General features: G+C 43.2%; 1 protein-coding gene across 6 annotated transcripts in view; it reads right to left on the bottom strand.

Annotated features, from left to right (window-relative positions):
• Positions 1-24795, bottom strand: part of LOC110071938 (sodium channel protein type 5 subunit alpha) — a 281534-nt gene that overhangs the window by 33885 nt on the left and 222854 nt on the right. For all 6 annotated transcript variants that reach the window (XM_073002844.2, XM_078378169.1, XM_078378172.1 and 3 more), the window contains 2 exons: positions 23059-23213; positions 20848-21021 (listed from right to left, as the gene is read on the bottom strand). In XM_073002844.2, coding sequence (XP_072858945.2) covers positions 20848-21021; positions 23059-23213 — 329 coding nt within the window. The remainder of the gene's footprint in view (positions 1-20847; positions 21022-23058; positions 23214-24795) is intronic.

Here is a 24795-nt window from a genome sequence, read left to right as displayed (position 1 = left end):
GCAATTAACTTTACAATTTGTTTTGGTCAAGTGTTGCAATGAGACAATTGGGTTTCCATAACAGAGATGCAGAATATTTAGATAAAAGAAATATAAGCCAACTGAGCGACTCATTTCCAGTTTGCTTTCTTATGCCTCTACGGATCTCAAAGAACTGGTAGTGATCAAAATTAACAGAGGGAATAGCTGTATACTTTTACTGCTGGAGAGTTTAGTGGTTTCAGCGTCGGGTTGTGGAGCCAGAGGTTGGGAGTTCCAATTCCCCCACTGGGCCTCCTTGACAGGGGCTGGATCCGAGGATCCATAAGATCCCTTCCAGCTCTGCAGTTCGGAGACTGGAGATTATGAACGGTGAAGTAGAGCTGATCAAGAATCATCAGCAGACTAGTTTGACGTCGCCGATTCCAGGCCCAGGTTCATTCTAGTACAGAGCCAAGGGACAGATCAGTTTAAGCATTAAAGACTTCCTGTTATTTATCCTAGGGATCAAGCTTGTAGAATGTAGCACATGGATCAGTAAGGTGTCAATCTGTGATGAGAGAATCACCTCCCAAAATATGCAGGATGCCGCCACCCTCTCTTGGACTTTGTTCACACTGAGCCCTTCTGTAATCCTGGGTCTTTGGATGATCTGGTCCCACCTGTTTCAAATTCTTATTGGCTGCTGACATGGTTAACTGGTCATGGGTGGGGAATTGATGGCCAGGTACCCTCCTCTCCTCCTTCAGATCTGTGTCCAAGAGAAGATACGGCAGCCAGAATATTTATTTATTTTATTTATTTATTTATTTATTCAATTTATATGCCGCCCAAACTACCCAGAGGTCTCTGGGCGGCTTACAATAATTAAAATTCAATACAGCAAAAGATAAAATAATTAAAATACAATTAAAATACAATTAAAATTGCCATCAGACCCACAGCTAATATTATTTCAATTAAAAGCCTTCTGGAACAGGAAGGTTTTGACCTGGCGCCGAAATGTCATCAGCGTCGGCGCCAGACGAATCTCAGTCGGGAGGGCATTCCATAGTCTGGGGGCAGCTGCCGAAAAGGCCCTTTGTCTACAAGCCGTCCCTCTTACCTCCTTAAGGGACGGCTCTTTCAAAAGGGCCCCCTGGCTAGATCTTAACTGCCGGGTAGGTTCATATGGAAGGAGGCGGTCCTTCAGGTATCCAGGGCCCAAGCCGTTTAGGGCTTTATATGTCAAAACAAGCACTTTGAATTGGGCCCGGGCAGCAACTGGTAGCCAATGTAACTTATACAGAATCGGCTTGATATGTTCCGTGGCAGCTGCACCACTCACCAGCCGCGCAGCTCGATTCTGGACCAGTTGCAATCGCCGGACCGTCTTCAAAGGCAGCCCCACGTAAAGCGCATTGCAGTAATCTATGCGGGATGTTACCAGTGCATGTGTGACTGTCATGAGACTCCGCTCGTCCAGGTAGGGCCGTAGCTGGTATAATTTCCGCAGCTGAAGGAAGGCGCCCCTGGCCACCGAGTCCACCTGGGCTTCCAGTGTTAGACTGGGGTCCAGGAGCACCCCCAAGCTGCGGACCCTGTCCCTTAGGGGGAGTGTAACCCCATTCAGGGCAGGGAAATGGCCCTCCAGCCTGTCCGGCGAAGCACCCACTAACAGCACTTCCGTCTTGTCTGGATTGAGTTTCAATTTATTAACCCTCATCCAGTCCATTATCAGGTCCAGACACGAGTTCAGCACAGAGACTGCCTCACCTGGATTGGTGGAAAACGAGAGGTAGAGCTGAGTATCGTCGGCATATTGCTGACTCCTCAGCCCAAACCTCCTGATGACCTCTCCCAGCGGTTTCATGTAGATGTTGAACAGCATGGGGGACAGTATTGAGCCCTGAGGAACCCCATGACATAACTGCCATGGGGCAGAGCAACTGTCCCCCAGCACCACCCTCTGGACACGGTCAGCCAGGAAGGAGCGGAACCACTGTAAAACAGTGCCCCCAACTCCCAACCCAGCCAGCCTATCCAGAAGGACACCATGGTCGATGGTGTCGAAAGCCGCTGAGAGGTCCAGGAGTATCAACAGGGTCACACTCCCCCTGTCTCTCTCCCGGCAAAGGTCATCGTACAGGGCGACCAAGGCAGTCTCTGTACCAAAACCCGGCCTGAAACCCGATTGAAATGGATCCAGAAAATCCGTTTCATCCAGCAGCGCCTGGAGTTGCCCGGCCACAACCCGCTCCAACACCTTGCCCAAATAAGGGAGGTTCGCCACTGGTCGGTAGTTGACCACCAGCCTTGGGTCCAGGTTAGGCTTTTTAAGGAGTGGTCGAATCACCGCCTCTTTCAAGGCGGTAGGGACCACTCCCTCTCTCAGAGAGGCATTCACGGCCTCCTGGACCCAGGTGCGAACCCCCCTGGCTGATCTTCCAATTAGCCAGGATGGGCAAGGGTCGAGCGGAGTGGTGGTAGAACGGACAGATCCAAGCACCCTGTCCACATCATCAGGTCTCAACAATTGAAACTCATCCATTAATACTGGACCTAAGCACGGCGCACTGGACACATCCTCTGATTCTGCAGTAACTGTGGAGTCCAACCCACTGCGAATCTGAGCGATTTTTCCCTCAAAATGTATGGCAAACTCATCACAGCGAGCTGATGAGCAGTCCGGGACCTCCACCGGATTTCCCGGTTGAAGAAGATCCCGGACCACCCGAAACAGCTCTGCTGGACGACATTCTGAGGAAGCAATACGGCTGGAGAAATATTGCCGTTTCGCCAGCCGTATTGCCACGAAATAGGCCCGATAATGGGCTCTAAGTCGTGTTCGATCGGACTCCCAGCGGGATTTCCTCCACCTGCGCTCCAGCCGTCTCCCCTCTCGCTTCATCGCCCGCAGTTCAGAAGTATACCAAGGAGCTGTCTGGGCTCGGCGAGCAGGGAGAGGACGCTTAGGCGCAATCGTGTCAACCGCCCGGGTCATCTCCCTATTCCATAGGGTGACCTGAGCTTCGACAGGAGCGCCGACCATATCAGACGGATAATCCCCCAGAGCATTCAGGAATCCATCTGGATCCATTAGTCTCCGAGGGCGGATCATCTTAATAGATCCCCCACCCTTGCAGAGGGAAGAAGACGCTAATAGACTGAACTTGACCAGGAAGTGGTCTGACCATGACAATGGGGTCACGACCAGCCCCTCCACATCCAAACCACCATCTTCCAGTCCTGTTGAGAAAACCAGGTCCAAGGTGTGGCCCTTCTCATGCGTCGGACCGATGACACATTGAGACAGCCCCATGGTTGTCATGGTGGCCATGAAGTCCTGAGCCGCCCCAGTCAAGGCAGCCTCGGCATGGATGTTGAAGTCCCCCAGCACCAACAGCCTGGGAGTCCTCAACATCAGGTCCGAGACTACCTCTGTCAGCTCAGGCAGGGAGACTGTTGGTACGCAGCAGGGTGGGCGGTACACCAACAGAATCCCTAACCTGTCTCGCGAGCCCAACACACAATACAGGCCCTCAAGACCTCCTCTCAAAGGGACAGGAAGCCTGGTCAAGGAGATAGAACTCCTATAGACTATAGCAACTCCCCCTCCCCGACCCTCCGAGCGACCCTGGTGCTGGACTGAGTACCCAGGCGGACATAGCTGGGAGAGGGGAACACCACCCTCCTCTCCCACCCAGGTCTCAGTAATGCACGCCAGGTCAGACCCCTCATCCAGAATTACATCATGGATGAGGGCAGTTTTATTTTGTACTGACCTGGCGTTCATTGTGAACCCTCTCAAATGATAGCTTTCACCTTGGCCTAGAAGATTTTCCATGAAGTCTGCCATGGATCTGCGCTTGACCCTGCCCCCCTTCCAATGCCAAAACCTTGCAGCACTCTTAACCATCATCGTAGAACTGCAGAGTTGGAAGGGACCCTCAGGATTCATCAAATCCAACCCCTGTCAAGGAGGCACAGAGGGGAACTGAACTCCCAACCTCTTGCTCTATAGTCCTAGAGACCTAGGCCACTGAGCTATCCGGGTTATTCTTGCTTAGTGTCTCAGAATCCCATTAACATTCTTATTCCTTTTCATCCCACACAGAAACCTGTGTGCATTTTTGTGTGACGACTTTTTCCAAAACATATGAAACCCAATGCACACTTTTTTTTTAAAAAAAGAACTTTATATTTGAAAATTAATTTATCGGTTGCTGGCAGTTAGAGATGGGGGATTAATTCATTGCCGTCAAATCTGAAATGGTATAATTTGTTCAATTAATATTATTAATTTGCTAGTCAAATCACTAGTTGTTAACTAAATACTATAATAGGGTTTACAGAGAATGGCAGGGGTTGCCATTACTAACTGCTAGTAACACATATGTTATGGGCACCTTCAAAAATGTTCTTTTTTTTCTCACTTTGGAATTGCTAGAGTGAACTACAAATCCCATAAAATAATCATTAGCAGGGGATAGTGGTTTTGCCACACAGGGAAACTATTGGGTGGTGGAAAGATTTGTGTCTCACCCCTCCACTCACAGGTAAAAAGACAGCCGTGTACCTTCAAGAAGACTAAGGGGCCAATCAGAGGAGAATATAGCTCATAACCTCTCTGACCACTTTCAAAGGCACTTATTTAACAGAACACTCCAGCATCGTTTGCTTTGTGCCTTTTATAGATTCAGCAAAGCATCTTGTGATATCTTAAAGACGAAAGAATGTGATCTGGCAAACATTTTTCAGAGACTGCAGACAACTACCTCCTTGCTGACCTTCAGGAACCGGGTAATAGCTGAGCTTTTTAAAGAGGTCTTTGGTAAGATCTTCCCCCACTTTAATATTTTCACAGTCCCCCCCCAAAAAATTTTTATTTGCCATTCCCTCTGGAGTCTTTTGGTTGGTTTTTTTTAATGCAGTGGGTGGGTCATTATTTCTTTTATCACTGTTAGTCGAGTAACTGTGCTCTGTCACTCGATGGGCGGGATAATAAACAAACAAACAAACAAACTTCGCTAGATGGATGAAGGCATAAACCTAAAACGGAGCCAACCAAACTAAACATCCAGTCTTTAACGTGCTACAAGAGTCTTTTTTGCCACAAAAGGCTAACACCACTCTCTCTACCAAGATACAGTGGTGCCTCGCAAGATGAAAGTAATTTGTTCCACGAGTAGTGCTGTCTTGCGAAATTTCCTATGGGAACCTCACAAGACGAATGAATTATTTTCGTCTTGCAAGGCATCAGTCTTGCAAAAAAATTGTCTTGCGAAGCACAGCCATAAAAGAAGCCATCTTGCGAGACACCACAGCGATTGCAAAAAAAATATTCATCTTGTGGGCTTTTCGTCCCGCGAGGCGTTCGTCTTGCAAGGCACCGCTGTATATATTTCAGATTGGGAGCCTAACGGCATGGCTGTTTTGCCTTGAGAGCCTTTCCAGCTAATAGGATGCTAATAGGATGTCTGTAAGTCAGTGGTTCCCAACCTTGGGTCCCCAGATATTCTTGGACTAAAACTCCCAGAAGTCTTCACTGCTAGCTGGGATTTCTGGGAGTTGTAGGCCAAGAACATCTGGGGACCCAAGGTTGGGGACCGCTGCTATCAATAAACAAAGAGCACATCCTGGTTTTGTTTTGGGACTCTTGGTTTATTCGTTGACTCTTTGTTCCTTTCATCAGTGCTGACTAGATACGAATACCCCCCATAGGTGGAGATAACAAGGGTTTCCTCTGCTGACAATACTGCTAACCCTTGTTATCGCCACCTGTTGGGGGATATTCTTATTCTTATATGAATACCCCCATCTCTAGTGCTGACTCCTGGCTACCAGTCCTTGCTTCAAGTGGCCCACGGCTCTTTCTCAGTAACTGGCTACACGTCTGCGGTCAACGCTGTGCAAATGAGGGCAAGCCGAAGCTACGGCTGGACGAAAAGGTTGGACGAAAGAGCTGGCCATATGACTCTATTTCAAGAACAATGAAAACAAAACGGCAAGTATTGTGGCATCTTTCAGAGGAACAATTTGATTTCAGTGTGAGATTTTGTGGATTCCAATTTCTTCCCGCCAACACAAATTCACTTCTTCCTGTGTCTGAAGAAGTGGACGGTGATCCGTGAAAGCTTGGTGCTGAAATAGATTTGCCAGCCATAAAAGAGTACTTTTGATTTTGGTTTTGTGGTTGGAAAGGAAGGGAAAGGCATTAATTAGCACAACTCTCAGGAGTGTGGAAAAATTACAACCTTTCTCCCCCATCCCAAGAGTTGAGAATTGTGGCAATTGTGGGTTTTCAGCCACAATACAGAGAGGAGTGAGTCCCAAGAAATTCGGTTTCCGGGAAACCCAGAACAGCTTGTTCTAATAAAAACGTCTTTGAATGGACTGAAAATATGCAGAACAGATCCAATCTGCAAAATTAAAACAAAATATATTATTGCTAACCAGCTGGGACCCTCAGAGAACTCAGTAGGTAAATGTTACAATTTACTATTAAGCACTTTCTGAAGTAACATCAGTTTTTGTTAAATCACCTGGCTTTAATAATATCCTGGCAGGAAACACATATTGCCTAGAGGCTAATTAGTAAATGCTACTTTTAGTGTCACCAACTGTGAAATTTATTCTTTTTTTATGAGAGAGACGTGTTGTTCAAATGAGCGATTCAGCATTAGCTTTACAAGGGCCAGGTATCCTTGTGTGTATCGACCGTCAAAGCATGCAAGAGGATTCTGCACATGGATGCGGCTTTCCCTCCCTCCCTCCCTCTCTCACATATACACAGACTGGCATACACGCAATGCTCAAAATGTTATTTTTGAGAACAAACTTCTTGTGCTAGCCACAGCTTTGATCCCCGAGGAAGTCCTTGTCATTTCAATTACTCCATGGTAGGGATACGGATCTACGTTGTTGCCACAAATGAGAATGAAAATTTTCAAGTTTATCTCCTGACTAAACACAATTAAAAGAGCTTTTGCCCCCCCTCTTTTTAGCATAAGTCAGAACTGGCTGGATGGCATGCTATTATTATTATTATTATTATTATTATTATTATTATTATTATTATTATTATTATTATTATTATTATTATTATTATTATTATTATTATTCAAAAGAACCAGGCACAGTCAGGATTATAAAAAACATTGACTGGTATTATATAACAGACACAAGTTTTAACCAAAAACCCCTAAGCATCTGTTAAATATCGGGGTAGTATGTATGCTGTTCCTAATATTGCTGTTTTTTTGTAGCTCTGATGGTGTGATTTCTGAGATCTGCAATTGCTTATAGTACTGGGTAAGGTTCCCTGATATTGTTCCCAAAGCCCCAATGACGACAGGGACCACTAAAGTGTGTTTCATCCACAAGCAAGATGTTTCAATAGCCAGGTCTCTGTACTTTGTCAGTCTTCCCAATTTTTTATTTTCAACTCTGGCATCCCCTGGAATTGCAACATCAATGATTTCTTCATTCTATTAATACTATGTCTGGTGTGTTATGTTCAAGGTGCCTATAAGTTTGGATCCAGAAATCCCACAAGATTTTGACTTCCCCATTTTCTGGCATCTTCTCTATCTGATGTTCCCATGGGTTTTTGGAGGCTGGCAAGTTATATTTTTTGCATAATGACCAGTGCACTAATTTTGCCACTCTATCTTGTCTAATTTTGTAATATGTTTGTGCAATCTTTGGACATTCACAGATGGGGTGTGACACAGTTTCATCTTTTTCTTGGCAGAGTCGACATTTGCTGTTAGCACTAATTCCTTGGATCTTAGATTTCATCATGTTGGTTTGGAGTGCTTGTTCTTCTGCAGCGAAAATCAACCCTTCGGTTACTTTCTTAAGGGTCCCCAGTTTTAGCCATGCCCATGTTGAAATATGATCATGCTTTCCATCAATACTTCTCAAGTGTTGTCCATGTAGTGGTTTATTTTTCCAGCTGTTTAATTTATTTTCAAATTGTTGTTTCATAGATCAAGCTTTTGTTTCTGTTTTCAAAATATTTTCCATTTTCACTGCCTTAAATAATTTTTCTCTGCTTGAATGGATATAATCCTTTACTTTTCTTTTTCTCTCCTCTACTACCTGCTGTATTTGCAGTAATCCACAGCCTCCGATTTTTCATGGTAAATATAATCTGTCCACATTACTTTCTGTCAGTTCTTTAACTTTTATGTGCATGATGTTACCTGCTTATTATAATATATAATATATGATGTTGATGATGATAAAGAAAAGTGCCGGTGTTTTCCCCGATGAGTAAGCATGAAGAGTTTCATAACTGTTGTGGGTTTTTCGGGCTCTTTGGCCGTGTTCTGAAGGTTGTTCTTCCTAACGTTTTGCCAGTCTCTGTGGCCGGCATCTTCAGAGGACAGCACTCTGTACTCTGCTGTAGTTGGCTTGGGAGTGCAGTATTTATGGTTGTGAGATAGGCTTTTGTCTTTTTCTGTAGATGGGTGATTAGTGTGTCTTGTTGTGGGTGTATTGCTGTGCTAAGGAGAAGAAGTTATCTGTCACTGTGGTTGATGGGTGTCATTAGCTGGTCTTTTGTGTGTAGTGATCCCCTGTCCTTGTGGCTGGGTAGAGTTCGTTGTCCTTTTGCACGCTGTATTTTTGAGAGCTGGGAGCCAAGTTTTGTTGAGCTTCACACTTTCCTCTTTTTTGTTGAAGTTCTGCTGGTGCTTGTGGATTTCAATGGCTTCCCTGCAGGAAGGGAACAAAACTTGGCTCTTAAGAAAGAGCAGGGCTGTGAGTAAGACATTTGAATCAGAAAGAGGTAGAGAGCCGAAGAGGCCAGAGCTGCTGTTCCCACTTGGACCGCTGAGGCCCTTGCCAACTTGGTTTAGGTATCATTCCTATATGTTTGTGTTGGAAGGGGGTATCCACATAGTGAATTCATAAATCACATACACTCAAACTGATATTTCATTTTAGTGTTTTGAAGATTCCACATGTGATTCTTCTAGATATTGGACACCCAACTCAATTAAGGAAGATGCCTTGAATCTTAATTGAAAGGGACACTTGGCCTTTACAATTCTGCAAGCAACTTCTGTTGCTGTTATCTAAGACCCGGACGCACATTTTGTAGCATTTTGTTGTTATATGGCTTATGTTGTCTGTTATATAACTTTGAATGAGAAAAGACTGGTTTTATCAAACTCTGTTTCCAAGGTTCACCAATAGATGTTGAACGAAGCAAGCAGCCCCATAAAACTTAAAATTGTTACACAAATACACACTCTCTCTCACATACACATACACACGCATACACACAAAACCTCAGAGTTCTAACCTTCCAAACCATCATCATGTGACGAGACACCAGCCAAAATGTTTCAGACTTTCCTTATTTATTTCCATGCATATTTCCACTTCACCCATAAGTGGCATCGACCATTTAGAAACTTGACTTACAGTAGTGGAGATGGAACATCAGCCAAGGACCTGATTCCTTGAAGTAGGCATGATGTTCACATCCTTACACATCATGTCTACTTCAAAGCACTCCTTTGTTTGCTGTTCCAGGGGGTCCCCTACTTCTTTGGATTACTGAGCTCCTTATGACTCAGAAATGGGCAACCTCTAGCTATCTAGGGGGGGTTACATAAGCTCCCTCTCGAATTCAGAAGGCCATCCTCTTCTCCCAACAAGCATGAAAAAGCTGCGATGAATTCCAGAAATCTATCCATTTTTGGCATCAAATTGCTCCCTTTTTTAAAAAGCCTTTTCAGAAAAATTATTTGGGGGGCTCGGGATGCAAATATGGCACAAGTGTTTCCTGTTTAAGAAACTGAAGCTTCGGATGGGTTGTTTGTATCTATTTGGACCATCATTTGACCTTTCTAGGTATGTTAAAACAAGATAAAGGACAGTAGTGGCATTTTGTGGAAACCACTGAGACCCTGAAAACAGCTTGGCCTCCTTGTTGGTGTGTCTCGTTAGGTTGAAGACAATTGAAATCAACAAAAATTAGCACTTTCCCTGCCCCCCCAACTCAGTAGCTTTCCCTATCCTACAACGTGCCAAGCATTCCTCCTTCAGAGCAGACACACTGTTATCCCTGGATCTGATGCCACATTGTTCTCGCAGCAATCTGTGACGCCAGCCTCTATTTTCCTTGCAACAAAAATGTGCTAGAAATTCAATACCTACACACAACAGTTTCTAAAGCAGCAGCAGCAACAACAACAACAACAGCAACAACAACAACATATGATTTGAGTCTGGTCGTAGTAGCTGTTTGGGAACAACTGATTACAGCAGATTGCGCAATTACTGCTGAAGCAATACAAACCTCCATCTTGCTAATCAACCGGGAAAAAGAAATTCAGAAAACAATTAAAGTCATTACAAGCTATCAATATAGTTACTCCAGACGGCAACTTCTTTTTTCCAGATGATTTGGCAGAAGGCTGGCACTCCGTCTTCCTCTTGAATAAGATGTTGTTAACCTGCTAGACACCCGAGCATCACATAAAAGATGCTCTCTTTTCTTGCCAAAAGACTCGGGAGCAATTTGTTAAATTTATAGGGCAGTCAGGCCTTCCAAATTTAATGTGGAAATCCTGGAAGACAGCTTTCCAGTAAACAGTTGGCGAAGATGGCTGAGCATTCACACCCTTAAAATAAGGGGGAAACAGCAAAATGATAGGAGAACAAGATACAGTGGCCGGACTGCCTAGATGACTAAGAGGCAGAAAAAATTACATATAGATATTTTTTGAGCTGCAGTTCCACAGCCTGCCTGGCTGTCTTTCCAAACTACATTTTCAACATATAGAATGTAATCCATGTCTATAATCTGCTGGAAGAAGGATGGGATTGCTGTCTCGAGGTTGAAAAGGAAATAACTCTATTTGCATTTCGATAGGGAAACATCCATTTTACACCTTGTAAGGCTTACGGGAGGATGGAGCACATTTTGCCTGGCAGTATGTATATCTGTGAGGCTTGTGATGCATTTCGGAAAGGGGGAGGGGGCGCACGCTAAAGAATACAAAACCATGCATACACTTTCATAATGCGCAGAAGGAAAGGGGAATACTTTTGGAAGGTGCTCATCAGTAGATTTAACACAATGGCAAAATGTGTTCGAAAGCATGCAAATGCAAGTAGATAAATAGGGACCACCTCGGTGGGAAGGTAATGGCATTCTGTGTCTAGTCACGCTGGCCACGTGACCACGGAAACTGTCTAAGGACAAACGCTGGCTCTATGGCTTGGAAACGGAGATGAGCACCGCCGCCTAGAGTCGAACACGACTGGACAAAAATTGTCAAGGGGAACCTTTAACCTTTAAGGGGAGAAAGCTTACCAGAAATGTCTACATGTCAAGAAAATGCACACAAAAGTACCCATACATCTCCATGCAGAAAAGGGAGGGGAAGGGAGTATTGAAACATGTGCAAAACTAGGAAAGGGGACTAAAACTCCCAGAGGCCTTCACCACTAGCTGTGCTGGCCAGGATTCCTGGGAGCTGCAGTCCAAGAACATCCGGGGAAACAAGGTTGGAAACCACTGGTCTTTGTGCTTCAAAGAGAGGAAGCAGGTGGTCATCAAAAAGAGGTCCTTTTCAACAAAGGTTGGTTTGAATGCCCTCTTTAGAGAGGCTCATCTGATGCTCATTTCAGGATCTTTCTTCTGCTAGAAAAAGACCTTTCAAGCTGACACTGCATCTTTAATTCTGTCCTCCCCCCCCCACTTCATGATAAGGTTAATTCTTATGCAATGGAAACATTAATTACTTGAACAGTATAACATGGAAATAAAAGAAAGAAAGAAAGAAAGAAAGATTGGCTTTTAAATGTGTTTTAGTATTGCTTTATTTACCACTTTTAATCTGTTTAACTAATTTTAAAACTGCAATCATTCATTGTTTTTAACTCTTAGTATTGTTTCTCTTAATGATGAAAGCCACCCTGGGTCTTTTTTAGAAGAAGGGTAGTTTATAAGTATTTAATAAATAAGAGAAAGAGAGAGAGATTAATGTTCTGGTTTGGCTAGGTACCTCCATTGGTTTAGCTACGGTGTTTCCCTGAAAATAAGACAGGGTCTTATATTAATTTTTGCTCGAAAAATGCTTTAGGTCTTATTTTCAGGGGATGTTTTATTTTTGTTCATGTACAACCATCTACATTTATTCAAAGACAGTTATGTCATCATCTTCTAGTTGCTGCACAAGGGTGGAGGGCGGGGGGTTTCACTTCACTGGGGCTTATTTTTGGGGTAGGGCTCATATGACGAGCATCCTGAAAAATCGTACTTGGGGTTATTTTCAGGTTAGATCTTATTTTGGGGAAGCAGGGTGGGTACCTCCAAAGTGGCAAGCCCATACTAAGTGTGGCTACTTTACACCGAACAGCAGGATCAGCATAGCTGGCCCAGTTAACTTTGTAGGATGCCCCTACAAAGGGGGCAGTAAGGATGCCCCATAATTTAGGGGTCAAGATGATTGCGGATCAATACGCAAGTCTGAACACAGTTATTAGTTGAATCCCCCATGTCTCTACATTTTGCAATGCAGTTCTTGACTCAAGAAAGTGCATATAAAATGCCTATATTAAAGAAAATTGTGTACCTACGCACATTCTAGGTGAAATTAGTACCTAAAACATATACTGTACGAAAACGGTATTTCAGAGGAAGTTGCATATACAAATGTGTGCAGTGAGGCTGGGGACACCCACAAAGGCATCTCATTTGGGGAGAATGTCTTCCTATTAAATATAAATTTCCACACATCTTTGAAAAACTAGGATATGGAATGGAGTGAAGCTAGAACTTAACATGTGAAAGGGACTGGAAGATTGGAATGTGGTCCGAGTGTAGTAAAAGTTCACTTTTTGCAGTACAACTCCCAGAATCTCCCAATATATATATAATTTAAATGTGTACACAAAAGCATACAACGATGGAACCAGTGAATTCAGGAGGTGGTGAGTGCTCCAATGCTGGGGGCACTGGACCACCATTGGATCTGCTTTGATTTGGATTCCTGCATTGAGCAGGGAATTGGACTTGATGGCCTCGTAGCCCCCTTCCAAATCAATGGCTCTATGGTTCTATATTCGAGCAGCAAGTGTTTTCAGAAATATGTACAGTGGTGCCTCGCATTACGATGTTAATTCGTTCCAGCGAAATCGCTGTAGAACGAAAACATTGTAAAGGAGAAATAAAAAAGCCATTGAAACACTAAAACCTGGTTAATGCATTCCAATCGGCTAAGAACTCACCATCCAGCAAAGATCCTCCATAGGGGCGGCCATTTTCGGGTGCCTGTGCAGCGAAAAATGGCTCCTAAACACAGCAGGGAGCCATTTTGGGCACCCGGTGGCCATTTTGAAAACCCGGCGATCAGCTGTTTTGATCATTGGGAAGTGAAAATCGGTTCCCAAAACAGAGAACCGATCATCGCACAGCGAAATTCGCCCATTCAAAACGTCGATTTGCGGTCGCTTTTGAGATTGTAAAAACTTCGTTGTAACGCGGATTCGTCGTTAAACGGAGCGCCCGTCTTGCGAGGCACCACTGTACAGAGAGATTCTGGAGAGTGTAACCTGAAAAGGTCTTCTAAGCTACAAAGGAGACTAGTTAGCCGAACCTGTAGAGCGGAAACTTCTTTGGACTGTCGTAATACTGGACCTGTATGAGATGCTTGCTTTCCAAAACCCACTTTTTGTGATCAGATGTGTGGCATTTATGAGTAGAGGCTTAAACAAGCAAGCAAGCAAGCAAACAAACAAACAAACAAACAAAAAACAGGTATACTCCAAAAGAACAAGGAAAAGCAGAGTAGCCTTTCGATTCGCTTGCATCTTTCGTATCTGACTATGTAATCCTATATATTTTTACTGAGACATAAATCTCACTATGTTTAAAGGGAGGCGTACGTTCAGTTTAAGAACCCAATTCTTATGCCATGAAAACATTAGTTCCTTGAGCAATGTGCAAATATAGATTATAACATAAATAAATACATCTATTGATCACAGTGTTCACAAAGAATGGACATTTGAAACAAACTAGAGTAGAAATCAATGTCACATCAAGCAGATATAGTTTTTCAGAGCTTGGAAAAGTAACATTTTGGGCAATGCTAGGGGAAAAACTTTAAATTGCTGTTTCTTTGTCTTATTATTTCTCTAATTTTAAAAAATATTTGCTTGGTCAATAAAAGCTGCCAAGCTGCCCAGGCACGTCTGGTCATGAATTTGCCTGGTCAGTTGCAATTACTGGGTTAAACACTGACTATTTTCTGTATTTGATAAGATTAGTGAAAGTTGTAGCTTCTCCCAGACATGCCAGGTCAAAAGGTCACCTAGACATGCTTTGCCAGCAATGTCCATTGACTTGTGCATTTAAACATCAACCATTTCTGGCCCACCTGATTAAAAACATAAGCTACCTCTCCAGATTAGGTAGCTCTTTGAATGCTGCCTGCTAATTGCTAATTTTAAATGAAATTCCTCTGTTGCTGATAAGAAAAAAGTATACAGGTTTTGTAACTGCACCAGGAGAGCATACTTCTTTGTCTTTGACTTGGTGTACTTTTTACCGGTGAAATAAACAGTTTCAGTTTCCCTCACTCCCCTTTTTTCGTTTGTTTACTTCTGCCCTTCATTGTGAGAATGTTACCCTCCAGTGTTAATTTTTCCACAACAGACAACAACTCCCAGAATCCCACTGTTTCATTTTGGCTGGTGGATGCTGGGGTTTGTAGTCTAAACAGGCACTTCCCAAGATACAGTGGTGCCTCGCTAGACAGTTACCCCGCACAACAGTTTTTTCGCTAGACATTGGCTTTTTGCGATCGCTATAGCAATTCGCAAAACAGTGATTCCTATGGGGGAATTTCTCTGGACAATGTTTGGTCCCCGCTTCGCAAACCAATTTTCGCTAGACAACGATTTTGACAGCTCCCTCCGCACTCACAAAACGGGTATTTTTGGGATCTAAGCTTCGCAAGACAGCTATTTAAATAGCTGATCGGCAGTTCGCAAAGCGTCTTTCCTATGGCCGATCTTCACTAGACAACGACGATTCTTCCCCACTGGAACACATTAAACAGGTTTCAGTGCATCCCAATGGGGAAATGCTTTTCACTAAACAGCGATTTCAGTGGAACGGATTATCATCGTCTAGTGAGGCACCACTGTAGAAGGTGTCCAAGATAGAAGGCTTAAAGTGAAATGAAAAGAGTGTGAAAAAGCTGTAAATGAAGGCTGCAGTACTGTAACATCATGGAGCAGTTGGGGAGCCTCAAAATCTGGAACATTTGGGGAAAATGGGCCTTTAGTTGGCCACATTTTCTAAACTGTACTCTTTCAATAATGGAGCTAATGTCCAACTTCACCATCTGGAAACCTGCCATGAGTTCACATATTCATATGCAGTAACCTATTTTTGAGCTTGATTCTAAGAATATGAAATAAAAGCTCTTGTTGACCCTGACCTGCATTTGGGCAAATCAGTTAGTCAGAACCTGAGAGAAGTGTCGTTCTCGGGAGCTGCTTTGTTTTATTCTCTGCGAATTTTTGCTGCTTCCCCTATTTTTCGGCCCTGGTATGTCTGTTGCTTAGCCGATAATCCGCCGTTTTCACATGGCTTTTTCAATTGTCACCACCATGTTTTGCAAAGCAGGCACATTTCTTTGAGGGGGTATCAGCGCCCATTGTCAAAGCTCATCCTTCAGGCATTTTCAACTGGACAAGAGCCGCTTTTAAGGATGGATTATTGTAACATCATCTGTAAGGGTGATTCTTTGCAAGCAAGAATCTGCTAAAGTCATCCAAGCAATGAAATGGTCCTTGCGCCCTCATGTACAAAAATCAAAGGCCAATCCCAGTAAAAGGAAGGATCCAGGGAATGGGGGAGGGCAATGGCCACAGATCTCGGCTCCCAAAGCAAAGTGGCTTTACCAGATTTTGGCATGTACAGATTTCAAGTAAAATCCAATGAATTGGGGGGAGGGGGAAAATACTTGGACTGTCAGTGCCAGAATTTACAGTTCGGCACAAATCAGAAAAATGGCAATTCATTTCAATTAGTGATTTGTCAAGGTCGATGAATCACGAATAACGAATTTGTTTTTTTCCTGATGAATTGACAAATTGATTTGTTGATTCATTTTGCCTTTACAGCCTTATAAAAGCCGCCACAACCCCAGTCAACTAGAGACACCAAAATCACAGAGAAGCTTTCCCTGTCTCTCTCCTACAAGCCCTAAAAGTTTGATGAAGTTTGGGTTTTGGATGTCTGACCCACAAAGTGGATCCCCCTGGAAAATTGCCCTTTAGCAGCTGGGTGGGGGAAACCCAATCTTCACCAAATTTTGGAGGGACTGCAGAGGAGACTCAGGAGAAGCTTCTCTGCAATTTTGGTATCTCTAGGTGCTTGGGGAGAACTTTCCTGGGGACTATCTTTGTGGGTGTCTAACCCAGAAGTCTGAAATCCAATCTTCACTAAACTTGGAGAGACTATTGAGGAAAGCCAGAGGAAGCTTCTTTGAGATTTTGGTGTCTCTGGGTCCTTTGGGAAGGATTTTATATCAAAAAAAATATTATAAAATCACTAAAAATTCATTGATTCAAATTTGTTGGGGGCATCGCTTCAGATGAATACAAATTGACAAATTCGTGATTTTTCATGAATTTTGCAATTCATTTTTTAATCCGTGCCCATCTTTACCAGAGTCCTCCAGCTACATGAAGGTAGTCACTAGCATGGATATGGTCTTTTGGATGGAAGCGTGGGCGGCCTGGAGCCATGCTTATAAAGGCAACTAAAGCCCAATGGAGATGATACATGAGGTTGGGCAAGGCGTAGTCGGTGGGTCTGAACTGAGCCATCATGTTGACTTCCCTGTGGTAGGTCAAGCACAGAGAGGAAGAGGGGGAAATGAGAAGGAGAGTCCAAGGTCACCCAGGGAATGTCATGGCTCAGTGGAGACAAGCTCTTGAACTTGCTGAGTCACAATCTAACTCTCCAACTGCTGTACTACACCACACCACATAATACTGTCTTATAACACACACTACTCACTATGACAATGCAAATAATCATGAATCCTGATTTAGTAAGGTAATGACTGCAGGGTGTCACTGAGACTGTTTACAACTGAGAGCCCCTGACAATTTATGCCTCCTGAAAACAATGTGGTGTGCAAAGTACAATCCTCCTGATGGGCCAGCAGCTGTCTATTTATAGCTGTGGTAATGCCTCGCACTTTGAGAGCTCTCCTCGTCTTCAAAAACACTTTGTGAGCATTGGCAGAAGTAATTAACAGGCTAAATGAGACCAAAGCACTATTGGGGGTGGGGATTCATGGTTTCCCCGCAGCTGTGGGAAAAACAACTGACAGATGATCCAAAAGTCATTGATGCCATTCCAGTGCGCTTGGAATGACATAAGGTTGCGTCTTGTGACATACTGTGTGTGCATCAGGGTATCTCAGCTGTGGCCCTTTATCTTCGAGCTGCATTCCCCAAAATGGTACTTTCCCAAACTCTGACCTTTGCGTGCTAGCTAGAGATGTATTATTTAGATTGTTTTGGACTGCAACTTCCTAGAATTCTCCAAGAATTCCCTGGGCAGAATCTTGGAAATTCCAGCTCACAGACACCTGTATTTCCCTCAGCCTTGTCTTGGAGGCTGCATGAATGTTTTGGCCCTACTTCCTGTTGTTAATGTATAAAAAAAAGGAAATTGTGTGGTGGTTCCTAGGAGCTGAAGTCTTCCTGCCCAACAGGCTTTATAGATAGTGCCTCCCAAAGAACTACAATGCCCAAAAAGCATCATGGCAGCTTTCTTCTTCTTCTTCTTCTTCTTCTTCTTCTTCTTCTTCTTCTTCTTCTTCTTCTTCTTCTTCTTCTTCTTCTTCTTCTTCTTCTTCTTCTTCTTCTTCTTCTTCTTCTTCCTCTTCTTCTTCTTCTTCTTCTTCTTCTTCTTCTTCTTCTTCTTCTTCTTCTTCTTCACCTTAACACCAGGACATCTGCCTGGGGAATACTTGGGAGAATTCTGGGAACTGGAGTCCAGAACTCTGAATGGCACATCTCTGGTGCCAGCCATGTGTATTTTAAACTTTGGTCACATCAAGAGTAACATATCAGGAGAAGCATTAAAAAGAGGCAATGCAGGGCAAGGGTGTGTCTGTCCTTATCGGCATCATGTTTCAGTTAGTGGAGGATGATATACATGACTTGACAGCAGCTGCTACACAAACCACCAAGGAATGAGTAGGAGACTTGGCGCTTTTTGTGGCCCCTGGGGACCCCATACTGCCCAAAACTGAAAGAAAGAAAAAAGTACTGGGCCGAGGGAGTAACAAATGTTACTTCCCATTCATGGAAGCTTCCAAGAGAATGATTTTGCCTTAAGATGGGTGCTGAGTCTCCTGGCCCCACCACCTCCTCAAAACAATGATTTTTTTAAAAAGGCTAAAATGTAATGAGAGGTAGAATTTCAGAAGCCAAACGTAGCCATTTTTTCCCCTCCTATTTTTCACATTATGGAGAATCTGACACAGCCCTGGTGAGCCCGAAGGGTTTCTGGAGTCTCCAAAGTTGCTCGTCTTATGATGGGACAGGGCTGTGCTGCTCTGCAGTCTTTTGTGCTCAGGAAAACAGGAGGAAAAGTCATTGTCAATCTACAATGGGCACTTAAGAACATAAGGCAAGAGGTTGGACTCACTGGTTCGCACTAGAAGCCTATCAAGACCCCCATCCTGTTCACACAATATTTAACATCGTGACCTCTGGGGAAACCTGCCACCAGGATAGGAGAACGACGGTAAAGCAAAGCAAAGCAAAGGGTGTTGCTTATATACCACCCCATAGCACTTAAAGCACTCTCTGGGCATTTTGCAACTTAAATATACAGGCTACACACTGACACACACACACATCCCAGTGAGCCCTTCAGGATCGAACTCAGGTTATTGGCAGTTCTCACTGCAGTACTGCAGTTTAACCACTGTGTCACAAAGCTCCTAATGGTACCCTCCCCCCCTGCCAGCAGCTGATATCCAGAGGTATAATGTGTCAGACACTGGAGGCCAAATACAGCCATCATGACCATTGGTTGGCTATGAATTTGTCCAGTTTCTTCTTCTAAACGTCCAGGTTCACAATCAGTTCTCTTGGTAAGGAATTTCCACCACACTGTGGGAAGAAGTGCAGCTTTCATTTTTCATTCATCTTCACTGGATTATCCCATTGGGTTCCAGTATCATTCATTCATTCATTCATTCATTCATTCATTCATTCATTCATTCATTCATTCATTCATTCATTCATTCATTCATTCATTCATTCATTTTTATGCCACCCCATAGTACCCATAGCTGGGCAGTTTACAACCACAAATTCAGTCAAATAAAACATAATATTATAAACATTATTAGTCACAGAAGATAACATTCTCTTCACCCACTTTCTCTACACCATGTCATCATGTTATACATTGCTTTGATGTCCTCTCATACTTGCTGGTCTTTGACCGTAATAAAGTTATCCGAGCCATGTCCTATCATGCTTGCCTTTCTTTCTAAACCACTGGCCCCCTACTCAGGATTTTTTCTTCGCAGGAGAATGGCTCCTGACCTTTGTTCACTTTTCTGCATTTTTCTGCATCTTTTCCAGCTCTGCTATTATGTTATATTCAGGTATAGCAACCAAACCCCTACAAGGTATGGTGTGGTCACACCACGGATTTTGCTGGGGATTTGGATCCTAGCCTGTTTCAGCCTCACAACCATGATTAAGAAACCACAAAATTGTTCTCCTCATCCCCCAGGAAGGTAAGGGGTTGTGCTGTGCTCTCAACAAGAGATTTTTTTGTGCGAAGTGAGCAAAATTGCACAATGGAGCACTTTGACGCAACAAATGCTTTCAGGGAAATATCACAACTTGTACAAAAAGCATGATGGCTTCTTCTTTACTGCATGGATTTTTGATGGTTTTGGAGCATCCTTGGGGTGACTTGACTGCTTTTAATAATCTCCAATTGTTCCATGAAAGGACTCTAGTTGTGCCCTGCCGTAGTTATAGAGATCCTAACCAAAACTAAAACCAGAAACAGCATTTCTTCATCTTTCTCTTTCCTGGCAAGCTTGGAATCTCAAGCTTGAACATTTCTCATTAGCCGAAGTTAAGAAGAACAAAGAACGTAGCATATATTTGCTATATTGCCAGCACCACCTAAATAATCCCTGGCAAGGGAGATGCCCTGGTGAATTCCATCACCCAAACAGTTAGGAGAGAAGCACTGCAAATCCTCCAGTTAGGAGAGAAGCATCTCCTTACAGCCACTGCAAATTTGTTGGCTTAAAATTGATCCTATCGAACCCTAGCTCTTCTCTCAGTCTCTGTACTGTGACCCTTCTTAGAAACCACCCCCCAGCAAAAGCTCCCTTGAGTGGCAAGGGAGCTTGACAAAATAGATCTCGAAAAATGCCTGTAATTCACATTTGTCACATTGACTATGAAAGATTTTGCTTGAAAATAGCTTACGTGGAGAAGGGGATTGTGATCATAAACCTTCTGGGTCCCACGTCCCAGTATTCTTCTACTGGCGGATAGAGAACTGAGTTAAACAATCTCAGCTTTCGTGTAAAGGGATCATGGAAGGGGTGATGTTTTTGGAGCTGTACATTTAATTCCACGGGGAGAAGGGTGGCAAATTCCAAAGATTTCATTTTACGCTGAAAAGAATGGTTCTGAGTTATCCCCCCAGCTTTAAGCTCCCTCAAATAGGAGCCACATGTAACTTAATCCACATTCAAATTGTGAACTGTGTTCACATGGCTCAAAAATAAACTTAATCCACATTGCAGTACAATGCAACCTGAAGTGAAAGAAAATACTTACATCTACAATGAGGAAATCCAGCCAGCACCAGGCGTTGGTGAAGTACTTCTTAAAGCCATAAGCTACCCATTTCAGAAGCATCTCCAAGACAAAGATGTACGTGAAGATCTTGTCAGCGTATTCCAACATGGTTTTAATGTTCTTTCGCTCTTCCAGATAGATATCTTCAAATGCCTGGAGGGAATGAAATGAAATAACAGGACAGTACAGACAGTACTCTCTTTGATGGGGGAAAAAGGCATCTAAAAAGGCTGTATGGAGAATGATGGGAGGGGACCCAATATTTATAAAGATTATTGTCAGAATGAAATGTAAAACAATTGGCCACTAGGTTGCATGGTGTTAGAAATGCAAATTATTTCATACAATTAAAAAAAGGCACGTGAAACAAATCCCCATGTCTGGTCTGCAAAGTAGTTGGAACAGATGTGCTATTGGAACATCTGGAAAAGATGTCCAGCTGATCCACAAACAACGTGAGCAAAAGCAGAGATAGGTGTATGGGCACAAATTTCCTAACTCAATACTAGGGTAGTATTTTTGGGAGGCAACCAAGAGAAATCCCAAAATCCATGCTAGGATGATGCCTTTGTTAAGTCTTTGGGACTGGCCTGTGAAAGAGATCACTCAAGCATAGATTTTGAAACAATGGCTGGAATCCAGTAGTAAGTCACAACTAGAGTTGAATCAATAGCGTTTATGGAGGAGTTGACTTATCAGATCCCCAGTGATTCAGTTGGCTTACTGTATCACTGGATATCACCTCACAGAACAAAGTGATAACTATCCAGTCAATAATGTGTTGTGTGACGAACATACTGGATCAACTGGTACAGTTCACGTGTATCAACTTATTACACCCACCCTCCAAATGGGAAGGTTCTTTAAAACAGATGAAATTTTTCTTTTATCCAGTTCAATACTATTTACTCCTAGAATTTCAATAGCAGTATAATGCCAAATATGGAAGTGCAGATGCCCATTGCGACAGCCCCCACAGCCACAAGGCAGTCACAAAAAATGTTCAATCAATATAAACAAATAAGGTGTAGATTTTTTGTAAAGTCAGTGGGTCTTAATTTCTCATTTAAGACCAAATCTCCCCGAAGTGCTTGACATTACAGCAGGGATTGTTTGCAATTTTCCTGGGAAAAAAATCTACTTCTGCCCCCACCCTACTGTAGTAAGGACTGCAGAGAGAACAGGGAAGCTGGGCTATGTGTGGATGATGGCATCATCTCTGCAAATCAGAAATTCTCAGGATGTCCACCCTTCAAGCCCTAGGCTTGCTACCCAACTCCCTGGCTTCAGACAGCAGAAGCTTGGTGAACAACCAACTTACATCTTTTCACATAGCCTTTCTTACCTGGGAGAAAGATCTAGATTAAAGGCTTCGGTCATCTGGCTTCACAGCTATCGCTGGCCTAGCTTCCTGTTAAAAAATGGAAGCTTCCAGGGTGCAGCTTCCCTTATTAACAGAAAGCTAGGCTGGAACTGGTAGCGCTGCGGAGGGACGTGGTGGCGCTGGGGGCTAAACTACAGAAGCCTTTGTGTGCTGCAGGGTCAGAAGACCAGCAGTCATAAGATCGAATCCATGTGACGGAGTGAGCCCCCGTTGCTTTGTCCCAGCTCCTCGCCAACCTAGCAGTTCGAAAGCATGTAAATGCGAGTAGATAAATAGGTACCATCTCGGTGGGAAGGTAAACAGCGTTCCGTGTAAAGCCACGCTGGCCACGTGACAACGGAAACTGTCTTCGGACAAATGCTGGCTCTATGGCTTGGAAACGGAGATGAGCACCGCCCCCTAGAGTCAGACACGACTGACTAAAATGTCAAGGGGAACCTTTACCTTTACGTAGGCTGGAACTAGGCCTATCTCTAGGTGAGTGAAATTGAGGTGTCTAGAGATGTTGGTCTGTCAGCTGAAAATCCTGAATGGAGAATTCTGTGATATCCAAATAAATCCTGGCTAAGTCTTCACCAAGGCAGAGCGGAATTCTGACTTCTAATTAATGTTTCCTTTTTAAAATTTGTGACAAGGACAACAGGCCATTAAAAAGTATGCCTAGTTCTGTATGTGGCCATCTTCCCTGAAATCTCCTCCCTTAACAGTGCAATGAAATGCAATTAAATTTTTAAAAAAGTAATTTACATTTTTTTGAAGTTTTTTTTTTTTAAAAAAATGAGGATAGAAACAAGAACATGTTTTACCAGTGCTCCACTGCTGAGAAGAATCATGAATATGATGAACGTCTCAAACCAGCTATGTTCAACTATTTGGTAGCAGGTTTTCCTCAGCCTCCACCAAATCTTGCCAGGAAATTTTGTGGTGTCAACAGAACAGCACGGGAAAAGTCGGACGCAAACTGAAACGGAAGGCCAGAGGGAAAGGTTTGCTGCTAAGACCATAACATTATGCATTGTCCTTCAGATAAAAGTATCTCAGCTATGAATCATCTCATCCCCTCAAAAGAAAAAGGCAACGTTATGCAACTGTACCTAATACCCTAACTGGTTTATCTCACAAGTGATCTAACAGATGTTGACAAACAAGTGCTTAGGTTTCTTTCCAGAAAGAAAGAAAACTAAGAAGCCTATGTTTCAATCTTAAAATTATTATTATTATTTTTTAAAAATTCTAGTTAAACCATGATCCAGAAAGTATGGAATACAGGGGAAAGTGAACACAAACCACCAAATTATAACAGCTCATATACTTCAAATGCCCTCTTAAGAGTCAGCACAATTCCGAAGTGACTTGATCGCACAGGTGGAATATTACACCCCACCAGCACTGTTTTGCATGAACTTCAGCTTGTCATTCTGCAAGTGAGAAATTACTCCCACTAGTGTAGGCTTCCAGTTGCTCAAGGAGGTACAGGATACTTCCTTGAGCAAGCTTCGAAAGAAAAACACCAAATTTCAACTCCATGTACAGAATGAATTTTAACAGGGATAAGTGCAAACTTTTACACTTATGGGGGAGAGAAAAAAACAAACCCAAACACACAATTACAAGATGGCTTGATATTTGGCTCAATAATACTGTGAGTTGGAAGGATCTTGGAACTGTTGTCGATCAGAAGCTGAACATGAGCCAGCAGTGAAAAAAAAGGCTAACACTATTTCAATCTGCATTAACAGAAGTTTAGTCTCCAAATCCCCTGAAGTATTAGTTCTCCTCTATTCAGCACTAGTTAGGCCTCATGTGGAGTACTGTGTTCAGTTCTGGACACTGTGCTATAAGAAGGATGCAGACAAACTGGAATGAGTTCAGAAAAGGGCAACAAGGAGGATCAGAGGACCAGAAACCAAGCCCTATAAGGAGGAAAGACTGAAAGAACTGGTCATGTTTAGCCTTGAGAAAAGAAGACTGAGGGGAGATTGGATAGCCCTTTTCAAAGACTTTAAAGGTAGTCATATAGAGGAGGGACAGAGTCTATTCTTGATCATCCCAGAGTAAAAGAACATATAATAATGGGCTCAAGCTACAGGAAACCAGATTTTGTCTGAATATCAGGAAAAACCTATCAGTCCCTTGAGTGTTCGGTCCAGATTCCATCAGCAACCTCTACGCCCTGATCATTTCCCTTATAATTTGTTTAGATTTAAATAAATGCTTGGCAGTTTATGAAATGGAAGACACATGGATGAGGAAGATCACCCTCTGGCGATCTTTCAAAGGGAGGGCTGTCTGCCCAGAATGAGGGCACGTGGCCAGCTAAATATCCTATATGCATGTGTGCAGACACCTATGTATATACTGTAGATATATACAGACAAGGACATAGTTCTTTCCGCCAGTCTACTGGGTACGGATAGTTCTACCACGATGTAAAATAACCACCTCCAAGAGTTCCCGGAGGAAGGTTGTAACTGGCTAAGTCAACATCTTGTCTTTTTCAGATACTGGTTGTATAATATTTGGCTGAGCTCCAGTCATTCCTC

The sequence above is a fragment of the Pogona vitticeps genome, chromosome 6 (genome assembly GCF_051106095.1).
Source record: "Pogona vitticeps strain Pit_001003342236 chromosome 6, PviZW2.1, whole genome shotgun sequence".
In the NCBI taxonomy this organism is placed as follows: Eukaryota; Metazoa; Chordata; class Lepidosauria; order Squamata; family Agamidae; genus Pogona; species Pogona vitticeps.
The sequence above is the reverse complement of the archived record's forward strand: the minus strand, read 5'-3'. Positions and strand labels throughout refer to the sequence as shown.